This window comes from Microtus oregoni, unplaced genomic scaffold (assembly GCF_018167655.1).
Source record: "Microtus oregoni isolate MIOR12 unplaced genomic scaffold, Mior012 000032F_ref0000030, whole genome shotgun sequence".
Classification (NCBI taxonomy): domain Eukaryota; kingdom Metazoa; phylum Chordata; class Mammalia; order Rodentia; family Cricetidae; genus Microtus; species Microtus oregoni.
In genome coordinates, this window is record NW_024543091.1 from 24,836,685 (window position 1) to 24,853,970 (window position 17,286).

The following is a 17,286-nucleotide window of genomic DNA, read 5'->3' on the forward strand; positions in this document are numbered from 1 at the left end:
CGCACACACATGCCCGGAGCCACCTAGCCACGTGCTCTCTTTCCCAGTATACCAGTCTTAAGCAGCAAGAACAGATTTAGCAAGGAACTCATGAAAAATGATTCGGCCACCGGGAGACCCTGAACATCCAAGCTCAAAACCCAGCACAGCTAAAACAAGGAGGAGAGCAGTGCAGACAGTGAAGACTCATAGCGGCTACCTCCTATCAATATGGTACTCTACTCTCAATAACCCAGTGAGAAAGGTGAGGGGATTCCTACTCCACAGACACGAGGAGACTCAGAAACGCCAAGCGACCTGTCCAAAGACACAGCCAGCACAGGGTGGGGCTGGGACCGGTTAAGCAGGGACTGGCAAGATGGAGCAGCAAATGAAGGGTGCTTGCTGCCAAGCCTGACGACCTGAGTTTAACCCCTAGAAGTCACACTGGGAAAGAAGAGAACTGACTCCCAAATGTTGTTCCTGGCCTCCTCAAAGCATGCTGGGCCCTTGCTTCCAGCACTTGTCCCTACTCTGAAACCAGCTTCCCCAGAACTTTGGATGTCTGTGCACTCAAATTCTATACAGGAAAAATCGTGGAAAGGGACTCCTTTCCTTCCCTGGGTTGTCGCGACCGATAACAGAGGGGCCTGGCGGGCTCAGGGGGATTACACAGGTGCCCACCCTATCTCCTTACCTCCTCTTCTCCACTCACGTCCTCTTCCTCCCCTTCTTCCTCCTCATCCTCTTCCTCCTCATCTTCCACTAGCTGGGCATACTCATCGTATTCCTCCTCTGTGGGGGATGGGTAACAAGAACATGTTACCCAGAGTCCATGTCTGCCCAGAGTCCAACGGCTCACCCGCACAGACGTGGTGATCACACGATGAAACACACCAAAACATGCTACGAGCCTTTCTCCAAATCACACGTGTGGAAGAGCCTATGTGTGGGTTAAGGCCAGAGACACTGGGGACTGAACAAGAAGTCCTGGGCCCAGGGAAGCAGAGAGGCCAAGTCACCATAACTCATCCCTCTGAAGAGAAATGCCTTGTTCAAGGCCACGCGTGACCCGTGTAGTGGGGGAACAGGGCAGAGGCCGGACCTGGCACTGTAGCACAAGCCCTTGCCATACACCACAGCACCATACCATGCCCCCCAACAGGGAGACACTTACAATCTTTGGGGAAAGAACCTTCACCAAGGCCAAGAGAATATCTGAAGATCTCACAGAAGACCCCAGACCAACATGAAAAACCAAATCTTATGTTTGCATTGACTGGGCACTACCTTGGCTCTTAGCTTTGTTTAAGCTGTAAAGACATAAAGGAAAGCTGCAGAGGACCATGAGAAGGAATTAGGAGGAGGGGCCCTTAGCCTCTCCTTCCTCCCCAAGGGGTCTGAATTGCCTATAGCCCCCAACTTCCCAGTCTGGGGCCCCTGAGCAGGCCAATGTTGGCCTGCGGTCCTGCATGCAACCACCAGGGGGCGCCACAACCTCTCCAGCAGAAAACTGGTCTACCAGATGAGGAAAGTCCTCAGGCCACCCTCTATTGGCCTCTTTTCCTCCCAAGTCTGGTGTCACACTGGAGAGATACATATAGTGACCTTCCCTGGGGGACTTGAGAAAATACCAGATTTGAAAGGGTGACCATTAACACCTAGCACGTCTCAAGATGTCTTTCGGGAGACAACCAAAAAGACCAGTTAGGGACTGGGGAGATGAGGTTCAAGGGCTTCGAAAAGAGGAGGCAGGTGGCTGGTCATCTGAGCCACTGTTGCCCTGGGTTCCCACTGTCACCCACCATCCTCATCTTCCTCGTCGTCATCCTCCACATAGCCCTCAACATCAGAGTCAGGGGCCTCCTTGTTGTCTCTGTCGTAGCCATCGAGGTACGTGACCTGGGGCAGGAGCTTGAACACGTTTTCTCGGTAGTCATTCAGATTGGTCACCTCACAGTTAAACAGGTCTAGGCTCTTGAGATTCTCTAACTTCTTCTGCAAGGGAAGAAAGCGGGTCAACGGTGAGGGTAATAATTGTGGGAAGTGGGTGGGGAGGGGGAAATACCTTAGGAAGAGGCAGCATGGACAGGCCGGAATTACAGCGAGGAAGCCAGGTATGCTCGTGCGTGTGCGTGCGTGGGTGCGTATGTACGTGCGTGCGTGAGAGACTGTGCGTGCGCGCGCGCCCGCGTGTTCACCTTAGCTCTGCACTTGCCTAGACCTCAGTGAACAAAATAAGCTGGGCTTGAGGGTTTGAACAGCCTCACCCAAAGTTAACTCTTTATTGAGCTTTTGCCGAATTGTGACTGCCTTGAAGTCAACCCTGGACCCGTCTGGTACATGAGCTGAGAGCTTTGGTGCACCCACCCCTGCGACAGGAAGTCCAAAGGGAATGGAAACTACAACATGAACTAGCTCTTGCATCTAATCATCGCGGGCACACAGCTTTCCATGCATTAGGTCAATTTATCCTCCAACCCCTGCAAGGCAGAGCTAATTATCAGTGTGCGGCACAGCTGAAGAATGAGAGGCCCGGCCTGCACTCTGTCTGCTAACCATACTGTCGATGAGGAGAGGAATAGAAACCATGGAGGACCAGTCTGTCGGGAGCACTCAATATGATACTTTGTATCAGGTCAGACCAGTCCTGCCCATGTTATCTGTTATCTGGTTGGCTAGTTGGGAAAAATGAGGCCCAGGAAATAAGGAGACACACAGTTAGGAAGCCAGGCAGCTAGATCCTGACCCCCACACCTCATTCATCAAGGACTCCTTCCCCAATAAGTTTCTGTTGCCATGGAGACCAGGTCAAACTACAGAGAGCAGACCCTTCAGGGTCACAGTTGATTCTCTGCCATTTTTGTATGTAGACCCAGGCGATTCTTAGCGGAGGGGCCCAAGGCAGGGGAGGACATCTGAGTTCGTCTTTGTGAGGGGGCCCAGCACCCCCCACCCCAAAACAGGTTCCAGTCCTGGGAGGACAGAGGCATCTCATCAATAACCAGTGTGGGACGCTGCATGCAGGGACGCGGGAACGTGTGGATGTGCTCTCCAAGGGTGACCGGGTGACCCTGCCACACTGCTTCATGAAGAGTTCAGACTCGGCCTATACACACTCCCAGCACAGCTGATTCAGAACTTCCAAGATGCTCCTTTTCATAACAAAATGATGACTTCAGGACTCTGCCCTCTCCTGGGGGGTTAGTGGGAGACCGGGAAAGAACTTTCTGTGGTCGGTGATGGCCAGTGTGACCTGAGATGTCCAGAGACCGAGAGGTGCCTTATGGACAAGGACCTTGAAACACGAACCCAAAGGGAAGGCCATTGCTATTGGACCAGTCACTTCTGCAGTGTCCCGGGGCCTTCCTCAAGTCCACAGGGCCAAGCTTGCTGTCTGGACTACTTTTTCTCTATTTCCAAAGGATTCTTTGTGTCACATCTTCAGGTGGTTTCTTGGGGGGAAAAAAGTTAAAGAATGCTGCACCTCAGGTCTTGGTCATAGAGAATTGTCATTCTGGCCAAAAGTTCTCACTTCTAACTGGAAAAATGAATAAAGGAAAAACATGAACTGTCACCTGTCATGTCTGAGAGGTCTTGGTCACCTCCACATCTGCACAGGAAGGCCTGCACCAGGCTCCCACCTGGCACAGCCTCACGTTCCCGGAATCCTGCACCGTTAGATCTGGATGGCTCCCCTCTCCTCAAAGGGTGGCAAGGCAGTGAGGACTGTGAACCCAGGCTGAAGGGTACCTCCCAGACCAGGGTCCATTCTCTGCCCCACACTGGGTGCCCATTCTGGCCAGATGACCTGGGTCAAAGCCCCGAAGTCTCCATGGACTCAGCAGAAACAGTTGTCCCCACCTTAGCTCACAGTACAGAACAAGAGTCAAAGAAATGGGGATAAGGGAGTAAGTAAGCTCAAAAGACAAACACGAAAGCTGCCCACACCAAGCCCCACTGCCCCAAAGGAAAGGGGAGGACCCCAAGGGACTTACCAGCGGCTCTATTGTGCTGAGGTCTTTTATTTTGTTGCCACTTAAATTTAGATGCTTAAGGTTCGGACATTTTTCTGCCAATACCTCCAGGTCCCCTGAGATTCTGTTATCGCTTAGTTCAAGCTGTAGAAGTAGAGGGGGAAGAAGCTTTTAACACGAAGGCTGGGGGCCCAAGCCTCCTAACTCCCCAGACAGCCGGGAGGAATCATCTCCAGGGGCTGTGCTGGCGAGTTGGAGCACGCACCTGGCCTTGCTCTTAATTACGCTCCCCAGCACAGAGCACCCCCCACCCCCAGGCTCCTGGCTCCCAGGCACGAGCTATTTACCTTCTTGAGTTTGTTTAACTTTGGTAAGTTCGCAATGGAAGTGAGGCCTACGTTGATTGTACTTAAGAATTCCAGTTCTTCAAACTCATCTGTGAGGCCTTTGATTTTGCCTTCAATTGACCGACAGTTGTCCAGGACGAGTTCTTTCACCTGGAAAGGGAAGGAGGGTTTGAGTGGAGATGGGGAAGGCTCAGAGAAGCAGCCCCCAGACCCCCACCCCAGGGTCACATCTTCCGGCTCGCCTGCCCGGATCAGAGCTGCCTCGGAGCAAAGGATGAGCAGCCTGGTCCTTCTGCCATCAGCAGGACCCGGACATGAGGATGCTGAATTAGGAAGCGCATCTCTAGCACAGGGAACCACTTCAGAGAGGACAATCAGTAGGCTTTGCAGACACTGAGGCTGGGGTGTGTGTGTGTGTGTGTGTGTGTGTGTGTGTGTAAAACAACATCCTGCCACATGCTCTTCAACCCCAGCATACAATGAAAATCAGTCGCCACTCCCCACAGGCACCAGTCACAGTGCTAGCGGCAGTGCAGGTGGCATCTAGCATCTCTGCCTAGGCCGGATCACCCACAGGAGGCAGGATGCTCACTTCCCATGCTCAGCCCCCACCGTCCTCTCTCCGCCAAATGCTCACGGCTTGCACAGAACACACACTTGCTTTCACTCCTTCCTTCAGTCTGAGCCTGTGCACTGAGGCCTGGCACTTATCACTGCAATCAGGTCCCACGATTCCCCCCCCCCCCCCCATAGGGGCAGCATAGGCAAGAACCCCGTTCTAAGTTCTCGTGCCTAGACAACACTGTCCCGGAGAAATTCCCATCAGAAAGGAAATGTTTGGTGCTGTCCAGGCGCAGAACCACGAGCCTCGTGTGGTCCTGAATACGTGGTGTTATTTAATCAAGTGTACAGACAGGCAAGACATACTTACTGAACCACATGGCTCAGGGATATGTTCTTCAGTCCCTGCCTACTAAATGGAGATGTGGAAACCTGTACTCCTTAAGATGGCCCACACAGAAGCATGAGGGCCAGCAAGGTCCCATGGCCAACTAAAGGAGGTGCCCTTGTGAGCCCCTAGGTCCTCATCCACTCCCTGTCTGAAGGGGTGGGGGGTCCTTTGTTTTTGGCCTCACTCTGATGAGGAGGTTCCAAGGGGCAGCTGCTGGCTCCAGTGAACACATCAAATGGGTGAGAGGTCAGAGGAAAGCCAGTGGGTCTCAGGGACAGCCACAAACCGCCCAAGGAGCTAGCAGGTAGCCAATGTCTCCCAGGGCAAGCCAGGCGCTTGGGGAACCCAGCACATTGGGGATAGAAGGAACCTTTACCATGGCGTGGAACTGACAATTGAGCCTCGACCCTCACATATGCTAGGCGCGCACCTTCTCCCTTTATTTTATTTAACTTTTTCCTATCCTTCTATATTTTAACACAGACTCTAAGTTGCCTAAGTTGAACCTGAATTCCCCTTGTAAATAACTTAAAAAAATCCTTGAGTTTGTAATCCTCCTTTCTCGTCTAGTGATTTGTGGCACTAGGCCTGGCCGAAAGGAATCTGAAAAGAGAAGACGACCCCTCCTGACAGAACTTGTCTCAGGGTGTCCTTGCACACCAGGACACTGCCTCAGAGCCAGCTTCTACCCAGTGGCCTCTGGGAAGCATCAAGAATACTCGGTATACTGTACCCTCCAACTTGGGACTTCCCCACAGACCCACACGGCCCACGGGGCCACCACTGTCCTCTGAGCTTTTCCTTCCCCTGGATAAACAGCCCACGAGCCAGTCCTGGTCCATGATTGCAGCTCTCTAAGTAAGAAGATGACCTCGCCTAGAGTTTACTACAGCGAGAACGGCTTGCTCTGATCTTCCACGAGCCCTTGTATTTGGGCACTCTGCAGGGAACAGAGTCCACTCCAGGCTAAGGCAAGGGGGCAGGCACAATGGGTCGTGGGCCCTGAAGAGCCCTGCCTTCCTTCTTCCCTGTGGATGAAGGCACAGCGGAGTGTTCCATGCAGGACAGCATAGCAGGGATTCAGAGTTCCATCTGAAGGGGAAAAAAAAAAAGCCAGGAACGCCACCTTCCTCTCTGAAGCTTCAGAGCCCTGGCCAGGCTCCATCTTCTTGATGGATCTGAGAGCCGAGGAAGTCCAAAAGGCCATCCGTCCAGGTCAGGCCACTCACTGGTTAGAGTACCTAAGGGTAAAGCCAGGTGGCCCTCCACTCTAAAGTAAGAAAACTGCAGAGAGAGGAAGCCAGGCTGCCGGGAGCAAACAGATGGGGGGAGAGTGGCTGCGGGCAGAGGGACACGAGTAATAAATGCTGGATCCGGAGGCCCAGTCTTCTTCCTTAACTGATTTTTCTGGGAATCCCTCCTTCCAGAGGCAGATCCCAGCAAAGATTGCAGATGTGACGTGGTTTGCCTAGAGCAGCCAAAGGCCTCTCTTCTTCATGCCATTAGCCAAGCCCAAGATGGCCTGGGATGGAGAGGTGATGCCGGACAGTCAAGGGAATTCCTCAGGAAGCTGTCTCTATCCTGGGGAGCACAGTGCCTCTCCAGCTCCTGATGTTAGGGCAGGCTGCCCAGCACTTCAACAGACGACCAGGCCAGTCCCCACCTCCCAGCACCACACCCAAATTGTGGGCCCCTCCTTTCAGGGACACTATGCAAGTCATCACAGCTACTGTTTAAAAAAAAAAAAGCCAACTCCACCCTCCCCCACAACAGACATATTTTAAGCATTTCGCACAATTTCATTTCAACATTCCAGTTACGCCCTGGAAGGGGATTCTCTCTACTAACAGCCACACCAAGAACACCTGTCTTGGGTTGGAGGTGTGGCTCAGTTGGTAGTGCCTGCCTAGCATGTATGAAACCTTGGATTTGATCCCCAGCACCCCACAAACCAGGTGCATTCAAAGTCATGATCAGCTACACAGTCAAGTCTGAGGCCAGCCTGATCTGCACAGAGATGCCGTCTCAAAACAAAAAAAAAAAGAAAAAGAAAAAGAAACCCTTCTGAAATTCAGGACGGTCACAGCAGGTGTCTGTCGAACCAACACAGCCAGTGTTGACAGCTCAGTGTAGTGCTCCCCTGAAGCATCTCTGACATTCCGAGGTTTAGGGCACATGGCTGCCCAGATACACTCCACAGGCTCCCATGGCTAATGGCTTCCCTTCAGCCCTTTCCTGTTTCACCAGCTGGGTGGGAACCACTTTTACCCCCTCAGCCCCCAAGGTGCGGAGCTCAACCTGGCCATGGCTCAGATGGCTGAGTACTCTTTCCCACTGCTCCCCGCTGGTAGGGTGTGGGGTCCCCCAAGGAGTAGGGCTGCTTCCACTCCATCTGGGAAACTCTCAGGTAGTCGGCACCTCCTTTCCGACAGGGAGGGAGGGGTGCCCTGCACAGTTCAGGAAGTAAGATGGGGGGCCAGGATATAGACCCTAGGGTTTCAGTATTCTGCAGAAGCCCAGGCCACACAGGCTCACAGTGAGATAGGCAGGTGAGCTGCCTGAGAAGTGGGTCAAATGGGACAAAAAAAAAGTGCAGCCACAGTCCCCTGTGTGAATCATCTAGCTGTCCCCCTGCTCTCTCTAAGGCCTGCGAGCAAGGGGACCCACCCTGCAGCTGCTATCATTTCCAACCCACTTCCTCCATACTTGGCAGCCTCTTCGCTAGCCCTTCCATGTGAGGAGAAAATCCCTTTTGTATTCAGGGTGTGCTGCGCTTTAAAAAAATAAATAAATAAATAAATAAAATAAAGGCCCACTTCCCTTGCCAAGTCCCGAGTGTGCACGAGCTACAAGTTAAAATTAAACTGGAAATTTGTACTTTGGGTTTAGATGCCCTCCCAGTTCCACCAGCTGTTTTTTAAAACATCCCGAAGCAGTTGGTTGCTCTCAGTAGCCCTGCGACCAGAATTATTACTCCGCGTATACAGGGCCTTCCAGACCCAGGCAGGAGGCAATCTCCATTCCCCCAGAGGTCACACCCAGGAGGAGACTGGCACTCACATCCTGCTGGCAGCAGGGAGGCACCAGATTCTCCAGAAGTCAGCCTGCCCTTGCTCCCCTGCTCTTAAAAAAACAAAATAAAAGCCGGGTGGTGGTGGCGCACGCCTTTAATCCCAGCACTCGGGAGGCAGAGGCAGGCGGATCTCTGTGAGTTCGAGACCAGCCTGGTCTACAAGAGCTAGTGCCAAAAAAAAACAAAACAAAAAAAACAAAATAAAATAAAACAAAACACAACTTGTTGCCCCCCCGCCCCCGGTTGGTTTTGCCATCGTTTCTCACCAATGGGAGCCAAATTTCATGATAAACACTAACACTCACTCGGCTCAAGAACTTGTTTGTTTCAAAGCCACCGAAGCTGTCTTTACACATTTATTTCTCAGATGTGACCTTTCTTCTACATTTCCAACACTGCGGCCCCGGTCACTGCCACCACGCTACTTCACACTAGAAGGCTGTGACCTCAGTGGAGGATGTGGTTAGGTGATAGCCTGGTCTACTGGTAACAGACCTTACCCTGGATACGAGACCCCTAATCTGGGCTCAGTGATACCATCTTTGTTCTGTGGAGTCCAAGCTCCTATCGCCTTAGAAAAGGGACGGTGACATCTGTTTAACCTATAAAGTCTGGGAAAATGTTCAAGTTTCTAAATGTGACCTAGAAGCCTCCCCCCAATCACCTGCCCTTGCACCCAAATCTAGTTCAAGTCCCCCCCTCCCAGGAAGCCATCCTTGTAACTGGCACTGAGCACCCGGGCTAGGCTCTGAGCTCAGAGGCAGTTGCTGCATGAATCATTTAATCGTGTATTAAGCATCTGATCCTCCTAGAGGTCAGAGACTGTCCTTCCCCATAATCAGCCTAGCGGGAATGCACACCACAGCACCGCTTAGCAAATGCCCCCCTTATTGGGCCAGGCACAATATAAATAATGGGAGTAGCAAAAGAGAGGGGGCCAAACAGCCCCGACACACGGAGCATAAACGGTGTGCTGTAACCGGTGGAAACCACGGCTGCATGAACTCTTCCTTACATTCGGCTCTGGCTGCCTATGCCAGACAGGCCCCAGCCCTGGGAGCTCATCTGCCGCTACCCTACCAAACTGGTCCAGCACTCACTCACATACAGGCCTCCGGTTCTCCCTCGACTCCTGCCACATTGTTGGCTGAAGGGACACAGAAGCCATGGTGAACCCAGATGGGGGGTAGGGGAGGAGTCTGCCAGAAAGAGCAGTGGTGGGTGGCATGCTGGGAGATGACAGACCTATCCCAGAGTTCCAAGTAGGAGGATGAGTTAGGGACTCAGTATTCTTCAAACGTACTCCCTAGTAGATAAGACAGGCCGTTGAGGGCAGACAGGAGACACCCAAAAAGACAAGGGGAGATGCTGTCTCAGTCAGGAATGGTGTTCTAAGTACAGACCAGTGCAAAATGAAAAGGTGGGTCCCTCGTTCCAAACTCACTGAAAGGGCCAAGCTGATAGAGTACTTGCCTAGCATATGCTAAATCCTGCATTTGGGCCCCAATACTACATAAACTGGACGGAGACAGGAGGATTACGGGTTCAACATCATCCTCAGCCACACAGTGATTCTGAGACCAGCCTAGGTTATGTGAAATTCTGTCTTAAAACAAAACGTCATAAAACTCAAAGATAATGACAGCCAAGTCTGTGTGTGGCTCTGATTGGACAGCTTGGATCTGCAACAGCCTTCCAAAAAAATAACGACCCAGGAGGAAGGATACTTTGAGAGCTGCTCTTTACTTCCGGACTTCTGTGGCAACTCAGAGAGGGCGGGCAGAAGGCAGGCTCTGTAGTCAGACAGACCTAGCTCTACTCCAAATTCTCCAATCTAGACCAGTGGTTCTCAACCTCTGGGTCGAGACCCCTTACGGGATGAAGGGCCCTTTCACACGGGTCTCCTAAAACCATTGGAAAACACAGATATTTACATTACAATTCACAATAGTAGCAAAACTACAATTATGAAGTAGCAACAAAATAACTTTATGGTTGGGGGTCACTATAACATGAGGAACTGTGTTAAGGAGTCACAGAGTTAGGAAGGCTGAGAATGGCTGATCTGGCCTCTCACCTCCCTGGGGTTCTAGTTTAGTGCCAACCACCTAGGGCTGGATTAAACAATTAATGTCCTAGCCCAGAACCTCACCACCCCCTATCCCTTTTTACCGTAGCTGCAGCTGGTTCTGCTATGGTATCCACACATGTGTAGTATCCACATTGAAACCACCAGTATGGAAACAAAGGCACCCACCCAACCTGTTCCTGTCCTCCGAGCCGGCTGCCATGGGGACTCTTAGCTCAACATCCCAAGCCTTCCGTACTAATCCGGAGAGGCACAGAGTGCCCCAAACACACCCTCTATGCTCAATCTCTACATCTTGTTTTGCCTGGTTTTCTATGCCAACCTCCAGTCATGCTTTTCCTTTCCTTTACTGAGAAATAATTGGGTAAATATATGTAGCTTTCGTTTCAACTTTATCAGTCCCTGACTGTTAGGGGCTCCCAACCTAACACTGACCAATTTAGGCTCCAAGTTCCAGGCTTCGAACAGAAGAGAAGACTCAAATCAAATTGACCCTGTGTTTTGTGGTGCTCCTGGGTTTTAACTAGGTCAGCTTTTAAATGGGCCATCCCCTGTTGCAGATCCCGTTTCTAGCTAGAAGGCCAGATCGCATGAGTCAGCGAGGTTTAGACAGAGATAATAGAAGTATGCCTGCGTTTGTTTTAACGGTAAACTCTGTTTACTAAGCAGCGCGGTAAAACCTACAAAACTCAGTCAGGTTCCACGAGGGAGGGACACCGCTCTGGAGAAGAAGTGAGATATTTGTGAAGCTACAGGATCGTAGGGCCCAGAGGCCACTGGCTTTCTGCTCACAACCACTGCAAGGTATACATTTTAGGGGCTAGAGAGATGGTTCAGAAGCACTTGCTGCTCTTGTAGAAAGAAGGCCAGCATTTCGTTGGTATCCAGCACACAAGGTCAGAGCCTGTAACTCAGCTGGAGAGGAGGGTGGATTAGATGACCTATTCTCTCTAGTCTCCCCAGGCACCTGTATATGTGTACACACACACACACACACACACACACACACACTTTATACAAATAAATCTAAAAAGCAAAACAAAACGCACTTGATTCAAAGCGTGCTCTTGTGGGTGTATAAGCACACACACTGAAAACAAACACCACACTTAGGATTTCATCTATTAATTTTTTGAACCTTATTTCTTATTTATATGTTTCTGGGAGTGAAGACCGCAGGTGCAGCGGAGCCTGCGGAGGGCAAACGGCCTCCTGGAGGAGCTACAGGGTACCCTGAGTGCTGAGAACAGAATCCAGGCCCTCCGTAAGAGCAGCAAGTGCTCTCAACTTCTGAGCCATCTCTTCAGCCCTCTTATTATGGGCCCACAGTCGGGGAGGTGGGCGAGAGAGATCGATTGTTGAGCGGTTTAAAGAGTCCTTGTTTTAGCGGAGGACCCAGGTGCAGAGCTGGGCAGAGAACGCAAGGAACTCTGGGTTGGGCAGTTTTTTCTTTTCTGCCACACCATGCATGGACACCTGACCTACGTCAGAATCACAGCCCCTGGCAGAAAGTAAAGGCACCCACGGCCCATCCACCAAGCTCCCGAGGCTGGAGTTCCCTGCAGCCTCGGTGGCAGCCTGGGCTTGGGGTCTCCACGCCTCTCAAGATCGTGCGTAGTCGTAGCTAGGGGAAAGGTCCTTCCCCGCTTTACAAACAAACAAAACCTCCCTAAGAATTGAAAGCCTCTGCGGGGGGGGGGGGGGGGGGGCCTGGCTTGGGTTTTTGCTGTTGCGTACAAAGCAGCTCGGCAGGCAGCGGGGGAGCACGTGGCACGGGCAGCGGTGACGCCATCCTCATTACTGGGAGGTGGGAGGGCGGGCCGAGGGAGATCGGGCCGGCTCATAGGTTCAGCAGGCTGGGCGGGCCCGACCGCACCAGCCCGCCAGCCCCGTGACTAGCTCCCTCCTCACCCCCCACCCCGCGCGCAGTAGGGTGACTTGGGCCTCCACTTACCGCCGGAGTCGGTGCTGGGGACGCTTTCTCTCAGTGGAAAGGGCTTGGTGGTGGTACCTGGAGGCCCTGGTGCAAGGCCAGGCTTGTTCAAGAGGATGTCTACCTTCTGCCCCAGCCCGGATACTGCGCCTTTGCATTCCCCTCTTATCTTTGTTTAAGATTTTTTTTTTTAAATGTGTTTTGCTTGCATACTGTGTGTGTGCGCGCCCCGTGCCCGTTGGGGCCAGAAGAGGTCGTTGGATATTCTGAAACTGGTGAGCCACTTGTGGGTTCTGGGAACCGAACCCTGGGAGTCTACAAGAGCAGCAAGCGCTCTTAACTGTTGAGCCATTTCTCCAATCCCTTTTATTTTTTCTCTTAAAGCATCGTTCCTGCTTTCCATCTCAACCAAACCTTCCTTCCTGGCTGTCTGGCCCTGCCCTTGTCGTGACTGACTTTCAGGTAACAGAAAGTTACCAGAGAAACCTGAAACAGCCTAGAGGGCTGCTGTGGGGTCTGAAGGGAAGAAGGAATTAGGGGTCTGACTTTGGTTTGGGCGAGGGTACCGCGGTGAAAGAAAGATGGGGTGGAGAGAGGTACAGAAAGTCAGAGGTGATGACCAAACCTAGCAGGCTGCATTCTCTGAATTACCTTCCTGTCTTTCTGTGTGGTCTGGAATATAGGAAGAGAGCACTAGTCCAGGCAGCCAGAAAAAGAAGGGCTAGTTTACAGGCAGCCTCTTAACTTGGCTTCTGCCCCTGCTGTGTCTCTGAACTTGTTGTGTGCCCTCATAGAAGTTGCTGCCCACTCTGAGCTTCTGCCCCATCCTTCAGACTACACACTGGGTAGTGGGGCATGAATAGAGAAAGATGAAGCCCTTCTGATCCGAACTTTGAAGGCCTGGTATTCTTTCCCTCTACATCTAAATTCTGACAGGGCATCCTAAAGGAGGCATGAGACCTCAGGGACAGAAGAGCTCAGGTTCAGCATGCAAAGATGCAAGACTGTTCATTATTCTAGATAAAAACTAAAACGGAGAAATACATCAGCTAGACTCTTTCAACACACCAAGATTACAAAAACAGCCCCCAGAGGCCCAGGGTGTGGGGCTCTAAATATGGGAGCCTGTCAGTCATCTCACCTGTGCCCCTCTTAAGGTAAGGGGAATGGGCACGAACCACTTCCACTCACCAACACTCGGATTCCTGATAAAATCCATGGTGGATGATAAGTTCTTATTAAAGAGCCACAGCACTGTTCCCCATGCAATAGAAAAGCTGGGTTCAGGAGGGTTGGGTTGGGGCAGATACAGTGATGTTACCTCGCGGCTCATTATTCCCCCCAAAGTCTTTAATGGCCATGGAGATCAAGTTCAAACCCAGAGCAGGATTCCCAGGCCCCCAACCTCACCTCTCTTTCCAAGACAGCTGTGTCTGCCCTTCTCCTCTACAGCAAAACATGGTGACACCACTTGGCATTGCATATCACAGGAATTCTACCTCCCCTACCCTTCCCAAGAGCCTGTCCAGTTCATACTCACTGAGCGCTCACATGGGAACAAGCCACTCAGGCCGGAAAAAGGTTTAAGCATACTGGGCAATCATTCTTGAGACGTTTCTAGATGACTACTCCCTTCCCCAACGTCTGAGGCAAAACATTCCACTAGGACCACTCAAGGGCAGACCAACTGTACCAGCTGAAGGATGCCAGTGACTAGCTGCTGAAATAGTGATGCTGGGACCTCTAGTGGACCCAAGGGTGGGTGCTGAGGAAGGCCCTCGGCATCCTCCCTAGGGCTTCTACCTGGAGATGCTGACCGCACAACACAAATAAGGTCATTTCCCCAGTTTCCCTGGCAACTTAGTGATTCTGCCCATCATGACCCTGTCATGACTCATCTCAAAAGGCATGAAGCCATTCAGACTCAGAGGCCAGGGCACAGAAGCCTTGGTGAGGAGATCGACCCCATTTCCAGTTGACCTTTAAACAAAACAAACAAATGTTTCAGGGGTGGACTTGTAGCTCAGGCGGTAGCATTGCATAAAACTTGGGTTTGATCCCCAGCACCGAATAAGCCATACCAGGTGAAATGCCTCCAGCCCTAGCATTGGCAGTAGATGTGGGAGAATCAGAGGTCAAGGCCATCACTGGCCTCAGCCGCCCAATGAGTTTGAAACCACCCTGTGGTATGTGTGAAGATCAGTGTCAGCCAGTGAAGAAAACCTGGGATTTCTCTTCTCTCAGCCTGAGGCTCAGAGGCAAAGACAGTCCCGTCCAGGGGGACCTCCTTGAAGCAAGAGGAAACAGGAGGCAAATAAGAGGGATGGGAAGGGAAATACCCAGAGATCCAACCTAGCCCTCCTCTAGGCGGGGAGGCCCCCAGCCAGGCCTTAGATACCTTAACTGGCATGGAAATGCATGAGATGCCAAAGAGCCTAAGAGAAGAAGCCTGGCCCTGGCTTCCTTCCTGTCACCTCTTTCAGACCTGGCAGCCTCCTCAATCACAGGAGCGGAGCAGGGCCCTTCGGTAGGGAACGAATGACGTGGAGACCAACCACGCAGAAGAACCTCACCAGTTAATAAGAAGGGAACCAATCAACTGTTTCTCCTTCAGCCTTACAGGATGCACTCAACTCGCCTAAGTGGACAAATCAAATACTTATGGTAAAAACCCTGGCAGAGAAGAGGGGGAGCGAGCGGAAAAGAGGAGGGAGAGAAGTGGGGGCAAAGCGGGAGGGAGGTGGAGGAAGGGGCAGCTAAGCCAAACCAGGCAATGCAGGTTTGGTTTAGCGTCAAGAGTACCATTCTCTTCCCCTGGTCTTGCTGGTGGAACCTGACCTATACTTAATTATTTTAATAGAACACAGAGCCAGGGCAGTGGTGGTACACACATTCAATCCCAGCACTTGGGAGGCAGAGGCAGGCGGACATCTGTAAATTCGTGGACAGCCTGATCTACAGAATGAGTTCTAGGATAGCCAGAGCTATACAAAGAAACCCTGTTTCAAAAACTAACCAACCAAACAAAAAACTGTTGTTCACAGATCTACATTAGCTTTAATCTTAAAATTAAAAAAAAAAAAACAAAAACAAAATAAAGAACCTAAAATGTTACAACTCGGGACTCTTTGAGAGTCAAGGAGGGGCTAGAGATAGGTGGATAAGATAGGTGGAGACAGGCTGGAGGTAGTTGATAAGACTCAGGAGGTCAGTTCCTGGGGAGCACCAGCCCCACCACCCACCCCAGCACAGCAGCCCACACTGACAAAGTTATTCGGGCGCAGGAATGGGCATGGGCGGGACGCGTGGCTCACTAGTGCAGTGCTTGCCTAGCATGTACTAGCACGCCTTATGTTCAAGCTCTAGTACCAAGGATTTGGGAGGAGGGGGACCTCAGCCACCAAGCCTGATGACCTGAGTTTGATATTTGAAGCCCACAGGTGGAGAGAACCAACACTTGCAAGTCGTCCTCTGACCGCCACGTGCACACCACGACGCCCATGTTTGAGCACAAAAAAATCTAAGAAAACCTTAAAAAAAAAAAAAATCACGGTTCATTGGTGGTAACGTCCCAACTCCAGCTGCACCAAAAGACCAAAGCTTAAATTCCAGAACCTCAAGAGTAGGCTGGAAGGAAGAAGGCAATTAGGATGGGAAGGTATGTGAAAACCAGGGCGCTGGACAGTTGAAGGAAACAGGGATGCCGAGGCTGGAAGGCTGGAGACCCCCAACAATCAAAGGATGCTAAGCAGCCATCCGTGAAGAGCTCCGCACACAATCTGTGCCGAACTCCTATCAGAAGGACGGGCGCGGTATCCTGAAGTTCTGCGAAGCTGGTGCCGAGGGCCTTTTCACTTCTAAAACCACTGCCTTGCTTTTCCTCTGAAGGAGGGCTACCTGCTTAGACCACAGGCCCAGTCACTCATTCGGTAGTCTTTAATGAGTGGCTACAGTATGCCAGGCAGCGTGTGAGGTGGTAAGGTTGGCACAGCAGAAAACCCATGTGGTGCCTGCTCTCCTACATGTTCGCCTTGGGGGGTGAGGCGACGACCAGGTACTAAGCCAGTGATTGTGTACACCTGTATTTACAAGGGCAGCTCAAACGGAAAGAGACAAGCAAGAGTGGCAAGGGACGGTGTTGAGAGCAGCTAAAAAAATCTATCCAAGGTGTGTTTTCTGTACAGACTTGAACCCCACAGTATGTAATCAGGGCCCTTAACAGTGGAAGGAGCAGCCACGGCCGGAACTCTCAGTAGGAAGCGTGTTTGGCTCTGCTGGGCAGCTGGGAAGCTATAAGAGCATTTGTGAAGGGAGGCCTGGTGAGATAGCTCAGTGGGTAAAAGGTACTTAACCTGATGAACTGAGTTCATTCCCGGGACCCCCACATGGTAAAGGAGGGAATTGACCCAGACAAGCTGTCCTGTGACCTCCACGGTTGCTCCACGGCATATGAGCGAAGGGACTTTACTGTGGGCCGCAAATGGCCATGTTTTCTGGTATTAGTGGGAGACAGCCTATGGAATGCCGCTTTGATTATTAGCACAGGGACAACGAGACGTAGTCTGGTTTGGCTCCGGGCTTTTCCACTTAAGAACTGAGACATTGGGCTGGAGAGATGGCTCAGTGGTTAAGAGCACCGCCTGTTCTTCCAGAGGTCCTGAGTTCAATTCCCAGCAACCACATGGTGGCTCACAACCATCTGTAATGAGGTCTGGCGCCCTCTTCTGGTCTGCAGGTACACATATGGGCACAACACTGTATATGTAAGAAATAAATTAAAAAAAAAAAAAAGAACTGAGACATTTTTTGTTTGCTGTTTTTGAGACAGGGTCTCGTGTAGCCCAGCTAGTCATAAACTCTCTATGGCAATTGAAGATGATCTTCAACTTCCGATCCTCCTACCTCTACCATCCAAGTTCTAGGAACTCAGGTGTGT

At 51.5% G+C, this 17,286-nt stretch overlaps 1 protein-coding gene and 1 long non-coding RNA gene across 4 annotated transcripts in view; one reads left to right on the forward strand and one right to left on the reverse strand.

The window, feature by feature from the left end:
• The window catches only part of Anp32a (acidic nuclear phosphoprotein 32 family member A), a 38,656-nt gene that overhangs the window by 3,206 nt on the left and 18,164 nt on the right, over positions 1–17,286 (reverse strand). For both annotated transcript variants that reach the window (XM_041679518.1, XM_041679517.1), the window contains exons 2-5: positions 4,304–4,453; positions 3,978–4,100; positions 1,785–1,977; positions 677–774 (exon numbers count right to left, since the gene is read on the reverse strand). In XM_041679518.1, coding sequence (XP_041535452.1) covers positions 677–774; positions 1,785–1,977; positions 3,978–4,100; positions 4,304–4,453 — 564 coding nt within the window. The remainder of the gene's footprint in view (positions 1–676; positions 775–1,784; positions 1,978–3,977; positions 4,101–4,303; positions 4,454–17,286) is intronic.
• LOC121466047 lies at positions 12,391–17,125 on the forward strand. Of its 2 annotated transcripts, none has more exons than XR_005976717.1 (4): positions 12,391–12,625; positions 12,735–12,812; positions 14,834–15,014; positions 15,784–17,125. It is a non-coding gene; the product is annotated as an uncharacterized LOC121466047 (long non-coding RNA). The 2 variants fall into 2 exon arrangements; XR_005976716.1 differs by having other exon boundaries at positions 14,965–15,014.